This window comes from Cricetulus griseus, chromosome 3 (genome assembly GCF_003668045.3).
Source record: "Cricetulus griseus strain 17A/GY chromosome 3, alternate assembly CriGri-PICRH-1.0, whole genome shotgun sequence".
Lineage (NCBI taxonomy): Eukaryota > Metazoa > Chordata > Mammalia > Rodentia > Cricetidae > Cricetulus > Cricetulus griseus.
The window spans coordinates 273,086,988-273,108,424 of record NC_048596.1 but is presented as its reverse complement, the minus strand read 5'-3'; the positions used below and the strand labels follow the sequence as shown (position 1 = coordinate 273,108,424).

The 21,437-nt window shown below is 46.4% G+C and overlaps 1 protein-coding gene across 3 annotated transcripts in view; it reads right to left on the bottom strand.

Annotated features, from left to right (window-relative positions):
- Positions 1 to 19,873, bottom strand: part of Sfxn1 (sideroflexin 1) — a 37,251-nt gene extending 17,378 nt beyond the window's left edge. For 2 of the 3 annotated variants that reach the window (XM_027409885.1, XM_027409886.2), the window contains exons 1-4: positions 9,297 to 9,407; positions 7,146 to 7,320; positions 3,322 to 3,492; positions 172 to 270 (exon numbers count right to left, since the gene is read on the bottom strand). In XM_027409885.1, the coding sequence (XP_027265686.1) occupies positions 172 to 270; positions 3,322 to 3,492; positions 7,146 to 7,309 (434 nt within the window). In that variant the 5' untranslated portion in view covers positions 7,310 to 7,320; positions 9,297 to 9,407. Of the gene's footprint in view, positions 1 to 171; positions 271 to 3,321; positions 3,493 to 7,145; positions 7,321 to 9,296; positions 9,408 to 19,741 lie in introns of those variants that run through there. The other variant, XM_027409887.2, reaches the window with a different exon arrangement.
- Between the last annotated feature and the right edge of the window lie 1,564 nt (positions 19,874 to 21,437).

The window sequence follows — 21,437 nt, the reverse complement described above, 5'->3', positions numbered from 1 at the left end:
AGAGACGGCACCAACCCACTAATAGCATAGATGACATCAGAGAAGGCAAAACAAAAGCAGAAAGCTATTCCAACAGAGGGAGGAGAGACTGCACAGAGCAAGCCATGTGTTTAAAGCATCGCTACTTAAGAAGCAGAGGCTCACAGAGAACAGTCAGCCCCGCAGCCTTACTTTACAGTGAGGGGAGCATCTCCGCTTCTGTTGGTGTAGTTGACAACAGCATTGAAGGACTGGTTTATCCACTGCCAGAAAAGCACGGCTGGTGTGGTCCTGAAACAGAGGAAGTTGTCACATGCCTTCTAGCACCAATGAGCCTCCTTCGACAGAAAGACAATGTTAGCCAGGCGGTGGTGTTGCAGGCCTTTAATCCCAGCACTCGGGAGGCAGACTCAGCAGGAGGAAGCCAGGGCTGCAGACCTCTGAAGCCACAGACTGTCTACTTTGACACCCAGTTTCCTTATCACCAATCTCACAGGGTTTGTCTTTGGGTTTCTATTGCTGTGATAAACATCACAACTAAAATCAACTTAGAGGAAAGAATTTATTTGGCTTCACTTCCATATCACAGTCCATCATCAGAGGAAGTCGGCAGGAACTAAGGCAGGAACCTCACGAGGAGGCCATGGAGGATGCTGCTTACTGCCCTGCTTCTCACGGCTTGCTCAGATGCTTTCTTATAAAACGAGGACCACCAGTCCAGGGATGACGCCACCCACCATGGGCTGGGCCCTCTCTCATCAATCATTAATCAAGAAAATGCCTGACAGTCTTGCCTACAGATCAGTTTTATGATTGAAAGTCTCTTTCCAAATGACTCTAGCTTGTGTCAAGTTGGAAAAAAAACAAAACAACAACAACAAAAAAACTAGCCAGAACAGTTTCTAACATGAAGAAGTAAATTTATAAAAAGTCTAGCACAGAGTAGACTGTAGGGGTCTCTCTGACCACACCTCGTGGGGCTGGCTACAGGTGTAGCTGGCCACACCCCCTAGGGCATGGACAGGGGATATTAGGGTAGTTTGAGAGTCAGGGACACAAGTAGAAAAGCCCCTCTTCTTCCCTGCTGCTTTGGCTTGCTCTGCTTTCCTGTCAGTTGGCTAGGTAAGGCATTTTTCCCCAATAAATATCCTATTACCTGATTATGTATTGGTATTTAACTCTGATAGCTGGTGTCAGGAGTTTTTGAAGCATATGGGGCTGTCTACAGGAGGGGTGGTCAGAGAGACCCCTACAGTAGATTGAGAAGATCCCTTCTCTTGGGCAAACAAAACAAATTTGCAAGTGACACGGGCTTGGCTCTTCTTCTTCTTTTTTTTGTTTTGTTTTTGTTTTTCCAGACAGGGTTTCTCTGTGGCTTTGGAGGCTGTCCTGGAACTAGCTGTTGTAGACCAGGCTGGTCTCGAACTCACAGAGATCCACCTGCCTCTGCCTCCCAAGCACTGGGATTAAAGGCGTGTGCCACCACCACTTGGCAGCTTGGCTCTTCTTATGTCATGTTTATGTCTATTCAGACATCCAAACATATCTGCGTCTATAGAAAGAAAGAGTAGAAGAATTTGTTTCTAGACTCTTTTTTTTTTTTTCTATCTCATTTTCTTTAAGGCCTAAGATTTAGGGGAAATGTCAACTTCTTTCTAAACACAGTATCCTTTTAAAAAAGCTTTACTTATTTTTATCTCATGTGCATGAGTGCTTTGCTTCTGTATATGTATGTGCACTGTCTGCCAGAAGGTGCTGGATCCCCTGGAACTGAATTACAGACAGTTGTGAGCTGCACGTGGTCCTCGGCAAGAGCAGCCGGTGAATGCTGTGTTTTTTGTTTTTTGTTTTTGTTTTTAAAGATTTACTATATATACAGTGTTCTGCCTGCATGTATGTCTGAAGGCCAGAAGAGGGCACCAGATCTTGTTATAGATGACTGTGAGCCACCACCACTATGTGGATGCTGGGAATTGAACTCAGAACCTCTGTGATGGGGAATGTACTACTGTGTATCTTATTGATTGTTAAATAAAATACTGTTTGGCCAATGAGACAGCAAGTTAGACAGGACTAAGAGTCAAAGAGGATTCTGGGAAATGTAGTAGAGAAGTGCTGATCCATGCAGGAAGTGACATAGCAAGGAGACTCATATTTAAGTGAAGGAGAAACAGGAAGTGTCCCTTTTTCCTGTTTGCCTCCTCCAGCGGCAGGATGTGAGCCACCGGCAAGGAGGGATGCCAATAAGGCATCCGATAAGATAAGTCTTATAAAATATATAGATGTATGATAATTGAGACTGAGCTAACAGATGAGAATCCTAGTCATTGGCCAAGCAGCTTTGAACCTAATACAAGTTTCTGTGTTTTCATTTGGGCCTAACTCGGGCAGGCGGCTGGCATAAAGCGCACATGTGGCAGTGGGGCTCAGGCGGCATTTGGCAGAAAGATTTATCGTAACACCTCTGGAAGAGCAGCCTGTGCTCTTAACCTCTGAGCCATCTCTCCAACTCCCAGTGAGTGCTCTTAACGGCTGGGCCACTCCACAGCCCATGATTTACCATCATTAGAGGCAAAACACACCTTTAAATACAATGGATGTGGTTTATTTACTTACTTATTATTATCATTTTATTTGTTTGCTTTATATTGTCTGCCCAGAATGATCTCAAACTCATGGCCTCCAAAAGCTGGGACTCCAGGCATGAGACCCTGTGCCCAGCTAAGACACATGTTTATTTCACGAATCATGCCAGGTGCTACTTAATAGATTAGAACTAAAGATGAAATGACGCCTTTCCTAATGTTAAAGCAACAACACCTCATTTTATTACTTTCTTTGGTTGTTGTTATTGTTAGGTTGAGACGGGCGTTAGCTGGTAGCCAGGCTGGCCTCACACTCACAACCCTCTTAAGACTCCCAAGAGCTGTGGGTACAGGCAAGCCACACCACCACCTCATCTTATTTTCAGCTGTTGTAAGTTCCACTTTTAATTTAAATTTGTATTTATTTTGTATGCATGTGTAGGTCAGAGGATGACCTGCAATAACTGGGCTCTCTCTAGCCACTAAGTGCTTCCCGGATCGAACTGTGTGTTCAGGTTTGGCACTGGCAAGGGCCTGTACTTACTCAGCCATCTCGACAGCCCTGTATTTACTGTTTTTTTTTTTTTTTCTGGATATATTTATGGGGTACAACATGTTTTGACACACTGTAGAATGAATCGCTCACTCTTGTTAACATAATCACTGTGACATTTGTTTCAGTAAAATTTATATTAACATATTCTTCATATTATCTCAATAGCAAAGTAACAAAGCGCCCCAGGCATCTGCAACTTACCTGTAAAACGTCATCATGCAGCCGGTGATGGTCATGTTCATGGGGACCTGAGCCGACATCCTTCCTATCAGGATCATCTTCTCACCAGTGTCGGGATGGAAAGCCGAATCGTACACGTACTTCGCTCTCCACAACTCATTTTCCGTGAGGCCGGCAGGAATGATTCCTTGTCTAGAAAATGAAAACAGAAAGAAGCCCCAGCAATTGCTCCATTCAGGCGTTTGCCATGAACTTCATGGCTTTTGAAGCCTCACTGTGCCTACAAGGAGCTGGCAGGTCTGTTAGAGCGCTGGTGGTAATAATTATTTTTAAATTGTTTATGTTTTGGGTGCTGGGGGCCGAACTCGAAGCCTCATACACACGGCATGGGCTCTGTCACTGGTCTTCCTGGCAGCCTGCAGCACAAGAACAAAACACCACCACAGTGAACTTGAGACCCTTGCACCTCAATTATCTGCAATTTGGAAAACAACAGAAAGCAATATTCACATCAAGGAGTATTCAACTTGAAAATATTAATCGTTTTAAGTGACATATTAATATTGTAGTCTGAATCTGGCACACTCGGAACAACTATTTTTAACCAACCGGACCAAAGTTAGGGCACTCAAGGTTGTTACTTCATTTTAAACCTGCAGTTGGCAAACTTTAGTTTGGGACCCTTTGGTACAAATAAAGAGCTTGGTGTGCAATTTGTCAGATTTTCTCATCAAAGAAATACTCATTGTCAGAGATTTAGAAAATATACAAATTTAGTGGAGCATTAAAGCTACCCCCGGGCCTATCTGCTGTTGCCACTGGCAACATTTGGGCAAATACTTTTTCAATTTTCCAAGGTGTTTAAGGCATGACCCCAAATCAGAGGCTCCCTAACCATGGTTTTTATTCAACAATACTTTGTAAATATTTTTTCGCTTGTTTATATAACGTTCTTCTAAACCATCTACATTGGGTTGAATGGTAATTCCTATATGCCATGTCCACATAGAAGAACAGGGTTGTGACTTTATAGACATAATAAGCAAAAGTGAAGTCCTATTGGATGAATGGTCACTAAATCCAAGGATGTCCCTACAAGTTAGGGGACGACAACAATTCCCAGAGGCACCAGCACCCAGGAAGAGGCAAGGCAGATCCTTGCTGAAAGCCTTCAGAGGGAGTGTGAGCCTACTGTGCCATGACTTAGACTTCTAGCCTCCATACTGGGAAGGGGGCAGGCACGTTGTCCTCTAAACACTATACAGATCATTCCACAATGTGAGTCTTATTGGGGATTTTAATTTTAGTTTGGGATTTTAATTCTTCCACTTTTCCATTTGTAAATTCGGGACTAAGCCTTCATAATTAAAACTCTTCCCCACAGCCAAAATTAGAGATAAATGAGTAAATTTTCTAAAGTGACAGCCATGTAAAATATGAGATGTTTTTATGACTGTTATCCTTTGCACTTGAGTCTGAGTTTGTAGGATGTGGAGGAAGCCCCGAGAGGATGTACATGACTAAGACCAAAGCAATTGGCAAAGCCAGATCCCCATATGGGCCAGGCTCAAGAGGGATGGCAAAGAACAGGTCCCAGTGTGAGTGGCCAGGGTGTGCAAAGATTAGCACCTGGGCTTCCTCCTCCAGGATGTTTAGAGCCTCAGAGTCATCAACAGTGACTCCCTACCTACCACAGCCAGCCCCTCCTCTGTGCTGTACCCAATAAACACCCGAGGTGCTGGGTTGCCTGGTAGGCGTTCTCCATCACAGCCCACATCACCACCTGATCCCAGCTGCCCTGTATCTGTGTCTTTTCTTCCTTTCCTCTCTGCCCCTAGTTAGGGTTCCAGAAACCAAGCTGTAGGTTGTGGCCACAAAAACTATGTCTTTTGCCTTTTGCTTTTGAGTCTGAGTTTGTCTTAAAAAGCAGCAGGAATTTATCATAAGGTATGTGTCTTAGTTAGGGTTTCTATTGCTGTGATGAAACACCAGGGCCAAAAAGCAAGGTGGGGAGGAAAGGGTTTATTTGATTTACACTTCAGCATCAATGTTCATCACTGAAGGAAGTCAGGACAGGAACTAAAACAGGGCAGAATCCTGGTGGCAGGAACTGATGCAGAGACCATGGATGGGTGCTGCTAACTGGCTTGCTCAGCCTGCTTCTTATAGAACCCAGGACCACCAGCCCAGGGATGGCACCATCCACAATACGCTGGGCCTTCCCCTATAGATCACTAATTGAGAAAATGATTTACAGCTGGATCACGTGGAGACATTTCCTCAGCTGAGGTTCCTTCCTCTCTGAGGTCTCTAAAGTTGTGTCAGGTTGACACACAAAACCAGCCAGTACAGTATGAGAATGTGAAATTGGCTTAGGTTTACCTCCTGTTGGCTGGTTTCTATCAGCTGAGGTGTGAGGAGCATTGGGCTTGATTTCTAGGCCTTTGCTGTGCCCTGCTTACATGCAGAGTGAGGACCACGCTCACCACTTTAACAACAGCCCTTCTTAACTGCTGGTGGGATAAGTGTTGTCCCTCTATTACTCTTCTTATGCCTTAGTTACAGTCACTATTCTTCCAGGAAAACCTTAGTTATTTTCTAGGTCTTCTAGGTGATCACAGCTGTACTAATGGGAACTGTTAATAGGAGAGAAATGTTGCCTCCATAGTACGGAGACTTTCTTTGTAGCATGACAGCTACAACTATAACTGTCATATACTTCTGAGTAAGAGTGTTCCCAGCCCCCTCCACACTTAAAAATTTAAATTATTTAGCAGTGTCTCTGTGTAGGTATGCTCACACGAGTGCAGGTACCTGCAGAGGCCAGGGGTGTTGGGTCCCCTACAACTGGAGCTAACAGGTGTTTATGAGCTGCCCAACACGGATGCTGGGTACTGAACTTCAATCTTCTGCAAGGTTAGAGTGCAGACTCTACCTCTGAGCCATCCCCTGCTCCTATTTTGTATTCTGAAGTGTTGTGATGAATGTGAACTGCTGTCGCGGTGCTTTATGGGATTAAAAGCAGACCCTCTCATCAGATTGTCTTGTTAGAGGTTTCAAGTTGGTTAGGATATTGTTAGTTGCGAAATGCAATTGCTCCATCTTTTTAATATCTCTAGTCTTAGTTTCAAAGTGTTTCTGAACAGTGAAGATTAAGGCGCCCTGACTTGCTCTTATCCTCGATGCCACGGGGTACTCACGCTTTCCTGAATGTGTTGCCGTGGACGTTAATAGAGGTCACAGGGAGAAGGGAAGGCCTATGTTCAAGTTTGGGAAAATGGATTAAAGAGTCCTACAACCCTAATGCCTAAATATTTTGGAAACTGTAAGCAAAGAGGAGTGAATGTGGAAGGCCGACTGTCCCCCCCATAGGGACTGTCCCCCCCATAGGTGGCGTCTCCTCTCAGCTGATAGAGTACATCTCATATTGACATCTCTGAACTCCCCCCATTTGAATACTCATCTATAAAGGCTTCCTCACCAGGACTGTCTCTCAGCAGCAATGGCCCTACCCCTAGTTCTCTGGGGCCAGTTTCTAGAACACTGTTGTTTCTATGCAAAGACAGAAAGGTGCCTGGGACAGTAGTGTTAGAGAAAAGGTACAGGATGCCAGGGAAAGAGACCTCACAGACAGGTTACCACGCAGCAGTCAGCTCTGGCTGTCTGTCTGTGGTAAGGGTCAGCTCTGGCTGTCTGTCTGTGAGAAGGGTCAGCTCTGGGGATCTACTTGATCTCCCTATTTAGTCTTTGTTTTGGCAAGCACTCGTTTACTGCAAAATCATGAAGCACTTTAAAAGCAACATGGCGACCATTACACGGCAAGCCAGGAAACACATCAGCACTACCTGTAATCATGCACCACTTTTCTTGCATTCTCTAGTTGTTCGTTTGTTAGAAGGATGTTCCTAGGATCCGTGACAGTGAAGAAGTGATTGGCTCGGCCAACGAAAGTACTTTGGTCCCATCGAGGCTCTTTGATGTTAATGTTGGGTGGCACTTCCCCAGACATTGTCCCAGATCCTGAAAAGGGAAAGACCAGTCAAGTGAGGTGATACTGTTACTACAAGCAAGGTATTTGGCAGTCACACTCAACCTGCGTGTAAAGACGGCTCGGTGGGTAAAAGCTCTAACACACTCGCATGGTTACCTGTGCTCTACTCCTGGAACCTACATCAAAGGGAGGAGAATCAACCCCACAGGAGTGCCATTGACGTGCTTACGAGTGCTCCCATATATCACATACATACTCACTCTCTCACACACACACACAACACATTGTAAAAGCCACACAAAAATATGTCACAATATTTAAGTAAGTTTTGACTTCCATAGCTACCATGGGGTGTATACAGCCCCCAAGCTGCAACCTGGAACCCCTTTAAACCAAAGCGAGCTGTTCATAAACCTCAATGCATCTCAACCAAACTTCAAGAATTTGCCATATCTCTCTCCTCCCTTTTCTGTAGGAAAGCCAAAATTATTCTAGATAAGATAGAAACACAAAGTTTTAAAGTAACAAGGGCTGGGATGATGGCTCAGTCCATAAACTGCCTGCCACACAGCAGGAGGACCCAGGTTTAGATCCCTAGGGCTCACTGCCAGTCTGTCTAGCTGTTAGGTCCATGCTCAGTAAGGGACACTGTCTCAAAAGAATCAATGGAGAGTGACGGAGGAAGCCACCTGATGTCAGCCCCACCTCCATGTATATGGACCTTTGAGCTAAGCAGTGAATGTCAACGATACTGTGTTCTGGTCTAACAAATGTCATCCCCACTGGAAGTACCTGATGATGCACAAGATTATAAATCTAAAAATAATGATAAATAATGTTAGTGATTATAAAACGGAAAAAGAAGGCAGATCCTTTCAGCCTGTTCAACGCATAAACCACGAATCAAAAATTAAAAATCATTGTCTTCAGTTTACCGGAAGCATGCAAACAACCAGCCCTGACAGCCCCACAGAGCAAGAATGGCGCTTTCCCCTTCCTTCAGGGAATGCCTGCTTTCTGGTTCACGGCCATTACTTTATCCAGTGCTCGCTCACTTATTTCTGAGTTCTACTGTAACTTCAGAACCGCACTGTAGTGTTTTACCACTTGCTTATGGTATGCTGAAAGCCACAAGCTTATTATGCAAATAACAAAGAAATAAAATTTCTACAATCCAGTCTCTTTAATAATTATTACTGTCTCCAGAAAATTCCTTTGCTGGAAAGCTTTGCAAGTATAAAAATAATTTGGTAGCCTTTTAAAGTCTATTTATTTTAGAGCTTCATACCTGACTATATCCATTCCTCCAGTCTCTCCTGCGCCCCCCTCTTCATTCCCCTCTCAAATTTATGAGCTGCTCTTCTACAGTTATACAATATATATATGTATATATAATATGCTACATATAAACATACTGAGTCCAGTCACTATTACCCATATGCACATGGGTGCAGTGCAACCACTTGGGCATGGGCTACTTATCCCATGGTTCCCCCTTCAGCAGCTGACAGCACGTTCAGCAGGTCCACCCCACCACAACCCACTGGCTCTTACAATCTTTCCACCGTGTCCCTGGATGTTCACTTACACTTACTTCATGAAGTCCCTCCGATCTCTATTCTGGACCCACAGTAAACCTTTGTACCTCTATGCTTAGCTAGTGGCAACCTCCATTCTCTGACCCTTGGGCAAGCTTTATTCGTACAAGAAAGATATCACCACAGGATACATCATGTGGAGAGTTTTAACACACACACACACACACACACACACACACGCACACACACACGCACACAGACACACACACAGACGCACACAGACGCACACAGACACACACAGACACACACAGACACACAGACACACACAGACACACACAGACACACACACACACACACACACACACACACACACACACACACACACACACAGGCTTTCTGAGGCAAACACTCTAAGTCTGGACAAAGTTGGCCGGACACGTGACTCAGAGGGTGTTCAGGGCACAAACCTCCAGCTTGGTGGGCAGGCACTGGCCATGGTCTACACGAGACTGTCCTGCTGATGCTTCCTTCCTGCCCTCCCTGTGAATCCCCTAGGTTGGAGTGAACTGTGATGTTCCCTGGGGGGACACAGGAGACCTAATTTTTCTCTGTAGCACTCTTTGTCCTTTATGCTTAAAACAAATAACAAGGCAAAAATTTAAAAGTAGCTTTCACAGAAGTGCAGCCCTTAACAACAAACTATGTACAATGTATTAAGTACAAGCAACATTTTGGCTACATTGTCACCAACATAATGCCACTGTAATAGAATGGATACTTTGCGGCAGTATTGCATAAGAACTACACAGGATCTTACACACGAGTTGTTCAACAAGTTCACCATATAGACAGGGAAACTGAGACTCAAGGAAAGGAAATATTCTGTCCAGTCAAATGGCTGAAGGTGAGAGGGACCCCAGGAGGCTGGCCAGCAACATCACCTTTTCTCACCAGCTTTTTTAAAGGACAGTTAAGTTAATGTCTATAAAGCACTGGTGTCCCTGAAGTCTCCTTTGTCCTTGTCCACGATACTGTCTATAGAGCACTGGTGTCTCTGAGGTCCCCTTTGTCCTTGTCCACGATACTGCAAGGCCTCCAACATCAGAACCTCACAGAGTACAAGATGGAGCCACAGGAACACTGCAGAGGCCCCACCAAATGTCCCCTCTAAGGACAAAGATGGGCCAGGAAGTGAACGTTTTTGTGTCTTTTAAACACAGGGATAATTGTGGATATTTTAAGAACACACGCTCTCCCCTCAGGCCAGTGCTAGAGTAAGTCATTCCCCCTAACAGCTGTGTCCTTTCCATGCAGTACGAATATCGTAACAGATGGAAGATTCTAAGAGGCCACTCCCAACCCACAGAGGAAGGGGGGAAGCATGGCAGCTTTGCCTGCACAGTAACTTTCACACTCCAGGTTCAACTGCCAAACCTCAGAAACCACAAAGCCTCATGGATGGCCTTGCTCTTGGGGGCAGAAGAATGGCCTCCAAGGTGCATACAGCCTGGTCTCCAGAAGTGACAAATGCTGCATCCATGGTTCTGGAGCTTTGCTGAGGGTGTCAGCCCTGACCGTGAGAAGAGGGGATGACTTGATTATCTGAGGAGGTCCAGATCACAATAGGAGCCGGATAAATGGACACAATTACAAGCTGGAGGTGAAGGGAGGCTGGAAAGGCAAAGGCTCCTCCCAGGGCCTCCAGGTGGAAGGCTGACCCAGTCAGCCTGCTGACCTCCAGCACACTAAGAGAAGTACTAAATGTGTGGTTTGCTAGTGTGGCAAAGGGGACAAACAGGGCTCCATTCCCTCACTCTGAGTCCAAGTAGCTCTCTACTGGCACAGACTGGACACAGTGACCCGTGCTTCCCACTCCCAGAAAAAGAAAGGCCACCAGACTACTCAGCAATGCCACATCAGAGTCCTCAGAGACAAGGCTGATAACAAGCCAGATAAAACTTAATTATTTACTCTGATCAATTACACAAGCTTCCTTTTAAGTAGGAATTTCCACCTCCAGGCATAGCTTTCACTTTCTTCACTTGCATTTTCTCCAGGAATTGGTTGGTTTTTATAACCATCCTTCCTGCCTCTTCTCCCACCCCCACGCCCACCCTGACTCCCAAGTTCACCTGGGTCAGCCATGGGCAGGAACAGGAGCTGCTCTTGTACTTGGTACCCAGGAACAATGTGTATCAGGGGGAGGAGGAAGCAAAGCTGAGATGTTGCTTGGGCCAGCTTCACTCTGAGTCAAGAGAGGGCTAAGGAAGGGGGTTGCTGCCTGGGATTGTGGGCATACCTCTGTCCTCCTGCCCATCTGGTCAGACCACAGCAGCATGAATAACTAGCAGCTGGATGGTGGTACAGGGTACCTGGGTTTGTGGCCTGAGGGATGTTTGGAGATGGCTGCAGGGGTATCTACCTGGCATGCTTGATCCCGACTGACTGGGAGTGCCAGCCACGCACATATCTTTGGAGAAGAAGTGAGGTTGTTGTGAGGAGCAGGATATGGGTGGGGTGGGTGAGGTAGCAGGATTCCTGAACAGGCTAGCATGCAGAGAGCAGCTGTCCAACCGTCATAGACTTGTCCTGAAGGTTGAGACTGGGCAAAGTTCAAACCACTCTTTAGAGAAGTATTCTTGAGCCAGGAAACAAGAGGTTCCTGATGGTCAGTGGTCCTGGTTCTTCAGTCAACTGGGAGAGGCCACTGCCTGCCTGCAGTGGCAGAGCTGTTGCTCTGCCTCAGGCTGACACTGGAGACAGCATGGATGGTCATGTAGCCACAGACAGTTCAAGATGTTGGAGGGGATACACATTCTCCAAACTGCAGGTGGAGGCAGAGATAATGAAAAATGCCATACCTCAAAAGAACAGATTATATACGATACCAGAGAATGTTCAAGAACATCTCAACTTGATATACTGGAGGCAAGGGAAAGGTGCCCCAGGGAGACAGGAGACAAAGGACTGGGAGTACATTCTCTTTGCTAAGTCTACCGGAGGCTCTGACAGTTCTCCAGACTACTAAAAATGAATCACTCTAGACAACCAGGAACATTAAAGGACCACACTCCATGCCCGTGGCAGTGAATACTGCAGGCAGAGGAGGCACCCATGGCATTATCGGCTGATAGGAGGACTGAAGATGGTGAGCACTGGTACCGGGTTCCCATGCCACATGGGGAGATTTCTCGTGTTTCATGGTCTGAAGAAATCCTGGGATAGGGATCAGTGATGCAATCAAGCTAGCTCGCCTGCAGCAGACACACCAGAAGGATGACTTGGGGCAAGAGGCCTCATTGTGCACTTCAAAAGCTGAATTGTAACTTCTGGATTTTTGGTCAATTGGGGGTTAATTGTGACTTGACAACACCGGCATTAATTCTTACTAAAGGATCTTTTTTAATGAGTGATTTTAATACTTAGATTTGGCACCTTGGTTTTCTAAAAACACCCGTTTCTATGAGAGACAAAAAGTGAGATTTAAAACTTTTCTTCTGTAGTTCACTAAGAAGCAAAGGGATTTCAAGCCATTTGCCTATGAATAACCATTAACTTTTACTAGTCATCCACTCTCAGTCAGCCTCATAGACAATTTAGGTTGTCAGCTATCGAGACCATTAGTAATTATAGCATTATGCTGCTTTTAGAACTGGAATTACAAATGGTGTGAGCTGCTGTGAGGCTGCTGGGTCCTCAGCAAGAGCAATAGGTTGTAGGAGGCACAGATGTCCTTGCGCTCACAGATAAGCAGAAGGGAACCAGCAATGTTAAACATGCAGTGTCCTCTCTTCAAAGAGACACATAACCCGTTGTCTGCCCAAAAGGCTGGGAGTGAAGATGGTTTACAGGCCGATGCCCTTTGCACTATCTGTATGACCAAGACCATGCCAAGTCCCCCCCAGACTCTTAAGATGCCATATATAGTCAATCTATAGCATGCACCTTTCTTTTTCCTTTTCTTTTTAAACTAGTTTTACATTCCAACCCCGGTTCCCCCTCCTTTCCCTTTTCCTGCCTACCCTCATCCCTCATCCCATACCCTCATCTACTCCTCAGAGGGGATAAGGCCTCCCTTGGAGAGTCATCAAAGTCTGGGATACTAAGCTGAGGCAGGACCAAGTTCCTCCCTTCTAAATCAGGCTGGGCAAGGTAACCCATCATACGGACTAGGCTCCAAAAAGCTAGTTCATTACCTGGGATAAGTCCTGGTCCCACTGCCAGCCTCCCTCCCCCTCCCCCTTCCCCCAAACAAATCAAGCCACATAACTGTCACCCACATTCAGAGGGCCTTAGTTAGGTCCCATGCAGGTTCTCCAGGTATCGGTCCAGAGTCCGTGAGCTACAGCTAGCTTGGGTCGGTTGGTGGTCTCTGTGGTTTCCCCCTCATGATCTTTACCTGACTTGCTCATATGATCTCTCCTCCCTCTCTTCAGATGAACTCCAGGAGCTCAGCGCCGTATAGCACTCACCTTTAAGGAAGATGTCACATGTACTGTGCAAGGAATTTCTATGTAGTCATGCCTTAAGCTCTGTTGTGCACATGGGATTGAGTTAATTGTCACCAGAAAACTTTCCCCAAAATTGTACTGTGCTTAAATATGCCTACAGTAAACTATCAGGTGTCAGGCTCTCAAAGTTGTGCTGAACATGACTTCCTTCTTGCCTCACTCAGATTCTCTGCTGGCTCTGGTGTTTGCAGCGACACCCACAATAAGTGCTTAGTCATAAAGGTAACCTTTTTAGTTTTGTTTGTTTGTTTATCCATTTTGCACGTGTGTGTGTGTGTGTGTGTGTGTGTGTGTGTGTGTGTGTGTGTGTTTAAGTGCACACCCACATACATGAACATGGAAGGCCTGGTGCAGAGGTCAGAGGACAACTTGCAGGAGTTGGGACTCTAACTCAGGCTAAACGCTAGGTACCTATTGAGTCACTGTGCCAGACTTCAAAAACAGCTTTCAAAGGGGACAGGAACTTTCTTAGTGCTAACGTTTAATCTCTTAGTCAAGGTTCATGAAATTCATTAACCAACACAATTAACAAATGCAGCCAAAGCCCACTGAGGCTTTTCACTGGCCTGGGCTCATCTCCAACGTTCTTAACATGCAGAACATCAAGTTGAAAAGCAAACACATTATAATGGAACATATCCTACATTAATCTCTTCAAATGTGCACGCAGAGACCCTTCACACAGCAAGCTCACTGTGCCTGGGCCTCATCCAAGCCTGCTGAAGAGGTACTGTCAGACCACTAAAACAACAAACCTTGTTGGAGACTGGGCTAGCGCTGACTGGTGTTTGAATCCACACACACTGCTCTAAAATACTCCTCATGTCCATGGGCTCAAGCTGATTTAAAATTTACATCAGCCAAGTCACATGCAAACCAGAATGAGGAGCACAAAGATGACGACATCCTCACACATTATACAGTGAGGCCGATGGCTGGGTCAGCTCACTGCCAGCATCAGCTCGCAAACTGAAACAATGACTGAGTTAACTTGCTCCTGGCACTTAGAAACCTGTTTTTCATCATTTCTGTCTGGATACTCTAGCCAAAGAATTATAATTAACCAATAAAATTATTCTTATTTGACAATGAGAAAATATCAAAGAATACCCCTCCTCATTCAACCTGACCATAATGTTTCTTTAGATGTTATGGGGTCCCCCCCATCTCCCCTCCCCTCTCCGGCCCCCTCCCCCCCAAGCATCTCTGCTCTCCGAGGACTAGTGGACAACTGCAAAAACCACATCAAGAGAACTTGTTACTGAAAGAATTAGGAACATTTGGCTACCCACCTGGCTCTAAGATTAGATCCCTTAGAAATGCCAAGTAAGTTTTGCATTTGCAATCCTGGGAAGAAGGAGTCTGTTAGTCCTCCACCTTCCAACCAATTCACCAGCTTGTTGCCAGTGAAATTCATTTGTCTCTGCCACTGTTTCTCCTGTTCTTAGCTTCATTGGGTAACAGGGGAACCAGACCCCTCACGTTTACAACAGTGCAGTCCAGATCTTCACGAGCACATCTGTGAGAATACCACTGCCTCCCCTTTAGGGAAGCATCCTGCCTGACACCACACTGGCAGCATACAGCTGGGCAAGGGCAAGGGCCAGGGCCAACTCACAATAGCTGGGCCCCGGGCACTCCCTTCACAACCGCCTTCGTGCCTCCAGGTTAAGTTTGCTGAGATGGGGCACTGTCAACCTGTGGACTAGTTCCGTGAATTGACTTAAACTCAGCTCCTTGCCCAACTCGCCTCATCTCTGCCAGCTGTTGTGTAACTTGAGTCCTAGATGGAGGAGGAGGGTGGGGTGTGTACGAGAACTGCTGCAAGGCTGAAGACAGAAACTTCTACTTGTGGGCGTAACCAATCCCGAGTTCAAATCTCAGCTCTGCTGACTACCTAGAAAACTTATACACGCTATTCAACATTTTCAGAATCTTTATAAACATGATTTCTGCCTACCAATTAAATACTGACATTTGCTAATAGTCACTTTATGTGGTAGAATATTATTTTAACATGTGTGACTTTTGTTTATGCTGCATTTGTTTAACTCTGTGAAGCTGTGATTCTTTGCTTATCTAAAACACCTGATCGGTCTAATTAAAGAGATGATTGGCTAATAGTGAGGCAGGAGCAAGGATAGGCGGGGCTGGCATGCAGAGAGGATAAATATGAGCAAGAGAAGGAGAGGAAGACGTCAGGGACCAGCCACCCAGCAATCCATGGAGTAAGAATGAGATTTACAGAAATAAGAGAACAGGAAAAGCCCAGAGGCAAAAGGTAGATGGGTAAGAAAAGCTGGCTAGAAACAAGCCAAGCTAAGGCTAGACATTCATAAGCAAGACTAAGCCTCTGTCTGATTCATATGGGAGCTGGGTGGTGGGCCCCCCAAAATAGAAAAAGCATTTTATTTCAACTTTAAAAGCTGTCCTCACAGCAGCAACCCCCCCCCCCATCTAAGCCTTGGAGCCATTACTTCCTTCGGCACAGTAAGGCAGTTCACTAACTCAGCAATGTCCAAATGGGAACTTAAGTCACTTGCTGCAGGATCTTTATTCCCTTGAGAACCACCTGTGACCAGGGACTGCATCATAGACTGTGAAGGGGCAGAGCTGAGGTAAACCTAGTCTGTCAGAGGCACACTGGCAACATCCTAAGGCCAGTTGGGAAACATAGCTAGAAATAAACAAACAAAAAACCAGATGACCCAGAGTTAAGACATTTAGACCTGAGCTAGAGCAGTCTAAATATTTCAGTGATGCCCTAGCTTGTAGCTGCTGTTACTGACCTGTTTTTCCATGCTGGTTCCTGCATAGGGAGGACAGTTGTGACCTGCCCTAAGGATTGAATCAACCCTGACAACTTACAGAATGGGAACTGGACCAAGCAAATAAGACTTGGAGTATGGATTCTTTAACCCCACAAAGCAGGAATTACTTTTCACCTTAAATCCCATTTTTCTGATGAAGAAACTGGACAACCAGTCTAGTTCACAGAGGTGGTAGGATCATCAAGTAGAGGGTTACATTGACCTCACAAACAGAAAGAAGGTAGAGCCATGCTGGGGAGTGGAAAAAGCTGCTGTCCCCACTGGCGGCTGCTGGTGGAGAATGGAGCATGGCTGCTCTAGCTTCCCAAAGATCCTCCTCACAAGTGTCTCAGCAAAAGAAACTTAGATAAAAAACAAAACAAAATAAACAAACAAAAACCAGCAAAAAAATACCAAACTTCAAACTCTTAGTTACATGCCAAAACATACTTGATTACCTTTTTTTTTTTTTTAAGAGTTCTCTGAAATTTCATAGAAAATGAACAGGATGAACTTCCTTGGAGAATCAGTGACAAACCTTTAACCCTGGCTAAAGATTAACAATGGTGATCATATTAAATGGGAAAACAGGTTGTTGGCTAAAACTGCTGCTCTTTGGGGAAGTTAAGCAAAGGCCCAGGGCTGGGGACACAGCTCAGTGGCTGAGCACTTGCCTGGCTCCATTCCCAGCACTGGAGATGGAGGTGGGGCTTAGTGTTGGGTTGGCTCCTTTGGGGCTGGGCAGGTGTGAAATAGCCCAATAGAGCTGCTGTGGTCCACGGTTTGGGGGGTTCCTAGGGTTCAGACATGGGACTTTCCATGTAACATCAGACTGCTAAATCCTCACGGCCTCCTGAGGTATCTTCCCATGTTCAAGGTGACAGCCTGGGCAGTTCTGTCCTTACCACAGTTTTGATGTAAGAGGTGATATGTCTGCAATGGACAATCATGCTAGATCAATTTACCAATTTCTGCTTAGTCTTTAGCTAGTCGCCTGCCCCCAGTGGTCCATCCTAATGGTCGTGGTTTTTCAGGGGATTAAACCGTAGATAAGAAAGTTATATTCTGTGAAAAGAATTACTAGTTCGAAGAATATGGTAAGATGGCTCTTACTGCTCTTCCAGAGGACCTGGGTTCAATTCTCAAGTGGCTGGTACCTGACTGCAACTTGCCATAATCACATACAGCCCTAGACACATATACATAAAATAAATACTAACTTTTAATAAGAGCATGTCCAGTTGCAATGGGTTTGTGCTGTAAACGCCTCACTTTCAAGGATGGTGCTGGATACAGAAGTCAGCCCTGCTTCTCTGGCTCCACCCCCCATGCAGATCCATCTATTAGCACTCAGGTGACAGACAAGGCAACCTTGTTCATGTTCCAGTCCTCAAGATCACCTCTGAGCCGGGGCTGTTTACGAAGCCACCCAGAATATCGTGAAACCATATCCAGTTTAAAAAAATATTGATTTCTACTTGAGATGGTAGCTCTACCCAACAATTAAAAGAATATTTTGAACATATTCAGTCAAATGGTTTACCATTCACAAAGAATCAACTTGGGGTTGACAGTTTAACAAAGCGGCAGAGTGCTCCTTAGCAAGGACAAGGCCCTCAATTTGGTCCTCAGTACTTAGGGGGGAGGGGCAGGGGGGAAGGCAACTCACAGATTATATATACCAAAGTCTGAAATGATGTAACAAATTAATAGTATCAACTAAACAATAAATTTGAACTTTGTACACATGAAGTACCTGGGCACACACACATAATAAGTGATAAACAAACTTCACCACTGATAAGACTCCTAACAATGAATTTTTACTTTCTAATGAATAGCTACAAAAAAAGAACAAAGCAGACTACTATGGACTTCTTACCTTGAACTCCAAACCATACACTGGCCTTATCCACAGCTAAAGGCTCCTTCCTCACACGGCTGAAGCTGCCATTTCTGCAGCGATAGTCAGATACTTTGTTTCATTCTCAGGCACCAGAAAGCAACAGTCACACAGTAGGGGCTGGAGAGACAGCCAAGCCATCAACACTTGGTCCTCTTTCAGAGGAATGGGTTTGGTCCCTATCTTGTACATCTAGCAGCTCACAGACAGAACTTTCTGACTCACTATGGCCTGGCTATTTTCACAGCTTTCTTTGCAGGAAGTTAGAAGGGACAAGCGGATGTTCCCTCTTAGCCTGTAGCTTTTGTTGCATATTAGGCGGGTTTTTACCAAACTTTTACAGAAAACTAAATGCACTCTACATTTTGCAGACCTTTGGCTGCAACCCACACCTAACCTTTGAATAAACAGATGAAGCAATTCCTTATCAGAGCTGGGTGGGAACTGACAAACTCTTCCCAAACTGTCATTTCTGTGACTTTTGCGGACTGCAGTCCTGAAGGGAAAGAAGGGGAAGCTGAGGTCCTGATACTTCCTGTGGAACTTCCATTTGTCCTCCAAACAGCTCTCAAGCCTAAGCCCAACATGGTAGGAGCCACAAAATCCCCTTGCTTACCCGTGTGCCTGCCCCCTCCTCCCGCCTCTGCCTGGAAAATGGACAGAGATAATCATCTAGGCAGTAGTTCTCAACTTTCTTAATGCTGTGACCCTTTAATACAGTTTATGCTGTGGTGGCCCCCCAACCATAAAATTACTTCGTTGCTACTTCATAACTGTAATTTTCTACTGTTATGAATCATCAAGCAAATAAATAGCTGACATGCAGCCCCTTGCGCGACCCACCGATGAAATGCATTCAAAACAGGTGCAGCAAAAGAGGAATCTGGAGTGTGAGAAACTATGGAGAAGGGGTCCTGGGTAAGTGCCCGAACTCTGAAGGCCAGCAGAGCTAGGCTTTGCCATGAGGTCTCTCAAAAGACCTTCCCTGAGAGCACACCGAGGAAGCAATACAGGCATCCTCGGATTGCCTTGCTCTCTCCCTGGCCAGCTGTGACACTTTACGCGGGGTTACTCAACTTCTGAGCCTCAATTTTCAAATCGGGATTATGGAGAGAATATCAAGGATTTGGCAACACTGGATAAACTCAAAAGTCAGATCTAACCCAGCAGGCACAGACCTTAATGTGGTCATTGCCATTTGGGGGTTGCTGAAGCTGCGATGCTCTGCAGTGTGATGTGGGAGCTGAGGGTGCAGGTCCCACGCATCTATCTGGGGCCCATCGTTCTGTCTGAAGAGATTATGAGCTGGAGGGCGGCCACCAGGTGGTCTCCTCGCCGACCTCCGGGCCCCAGCTTCTAGGGGCCACCTGGTCACCTGGCAATCGAGCGCGTCCATCCTCGTGGAGACCGTCCCCCGGCAGCCATCTTGGCTGCATGCACCCAGCAAGTTTCGTCACGCGGTGGTTAGGGACGCGTGGCACGATGCGTATTGCGCCCTCCCGCTGGGGAGCCAGACCAGCTCCACGCGGGGCCCTCCCTAGCCCCAGGCGGGATCTGCGGACCCACGAGGTCTCCGGGCGCAGGTACCCATCCCAGGTATCCCCAGCGCGCGCAGCGGACCCCGCTGGGTCCCCCGCGGAACCCGAGACCTAACCGGCCCGCGCGCCCCGCAGCCCCGCGCCACTCACCGCCTCCCCGGCCGCTCCCCGCACCGCTCGTTCCCGCTCGGCGCCACCTCCCGCTGCCGGAAGCGCCCCGGTCCCGCGCGCCGCCCCCAGGAGCGCGGCCCTGACGCGCGCTCAGGACGCGCGGCCCCGCCCCGAGGCTCCTGCCTCTGCCTGGGCGTCACTCCGCAGGCTGCGAGCTCCGCGGTCTGTGCACGCCCCTCGTGCCCGCGCTTCTGCTTCTCGCCCAAGTTCATCTTCGCCGCGCTGTGCCGCCCCGGTCAATCAATACCACTGTGGTTCGGTTTGGTTTCCCTTTGGGGTCCACCCTTCATCATTGCTGTGCCCACTTTATCCAGTCACCCGCTCCTTCATTCATTTGGGTCAGTGTTTCTTAAAACGTGGCGTTTGGCACAACCATCGCTATAAGGAAACTTAGATGATAGACGTGCCACCACCTCATTTATACCTTCAAAAGAGTCACTGGCTACTAGACTGAGACCCGACCATAGGGGACATGCAGACCAGAGGCCTTTTCTGGAGGCTACTGAGCTTAGCCAGAAGGAAATGTCGGTGGCAGTTCACCTTGGTCTAGGTGGAGGGATGTATTGAATCCTGGACGCATTTTGAAGGCCAGCACAATCTGGCAAATGACGAATTACATTCTGTGCATAGGTAGAAAACTCTCTCTCTCTCTCTCTCTCTCTCTCTCTCTCTCTCTCTCTCTCTCTGTGTGTGTGTGTGTGTGTGTGTGTGTGTGTGTGTGTGTATTTCTAACCCAGCAATGTGACTGTTAAGTGTTTATGAGAAAATAAAGAGTCTGAAACAGCCAACCCATTTTGAAGGAGTAGATTGTCCCCAGTTACAAACTTTGGCACAGAGCCATGGGAAAGAAGGGAGGAAGTGTGTTTGTACCAGGACCAACAAGGAGCTCCATTCAGCCAAACAGACATGCCAGACCCTGTGGAAAGAAGGTCACCATGGTGAGATGGGAAAGAGATCACACTCCTGGCAGGAGCTTCTGCTTGCAAGGCTGGTCCCAGAAGCCCCTGCTAACACTGTAGAGAAAAGCAGTGTTCCTTCTGAATGTGGAAGGGGATGATGTGACCAAGCCCACAGATCCAATTAGCTACCAGTGGCTATGCCTTGGAGCCCGAGAATGCCATGTGACCTACTGCTTCAAGCTCTCGCTGCCTTGACTTCCCCAATGTGATGTGGCTCTTGAATATACTTGTTTCACAAGGCAAGGGGGAAGGGTAGGTATTTACTCAACATACCATCATCAATGGAATTCCTGCCTTAGGCAACATAGAACAAACGCAATTGCAGGCAAATTCATAAACCAAAATGGAAAATAAAACTCTGAGCAATATTTCACAGACATTTTGGATGTTTTTCATTGTTCTCAGAACACCTGTCTATCCTTAATCTGATTATAAGATGGACTAAAAACAGGATTGAGAAGGAAAACAAAGATCCAATATCCTCATTAGTTGTTTGTCAAGCTGACACAAGCTATAGTTATCAAAGATAAGGAAGCGTCAGTTGAGAAAGTAACCCTATAAGATCAGGCTATAGGCAAGGCTGTGGAACACATTCTTAGTGATTGATGTGGGAGGTACCATCCCTGGGCCCATGGTCCTGCGTTCTATAAGAAAGCAGACTGAGCAAGCCATGAAGAGTAGTAAACCAATAAGCACACCCTCCGTGACCTCTGCAT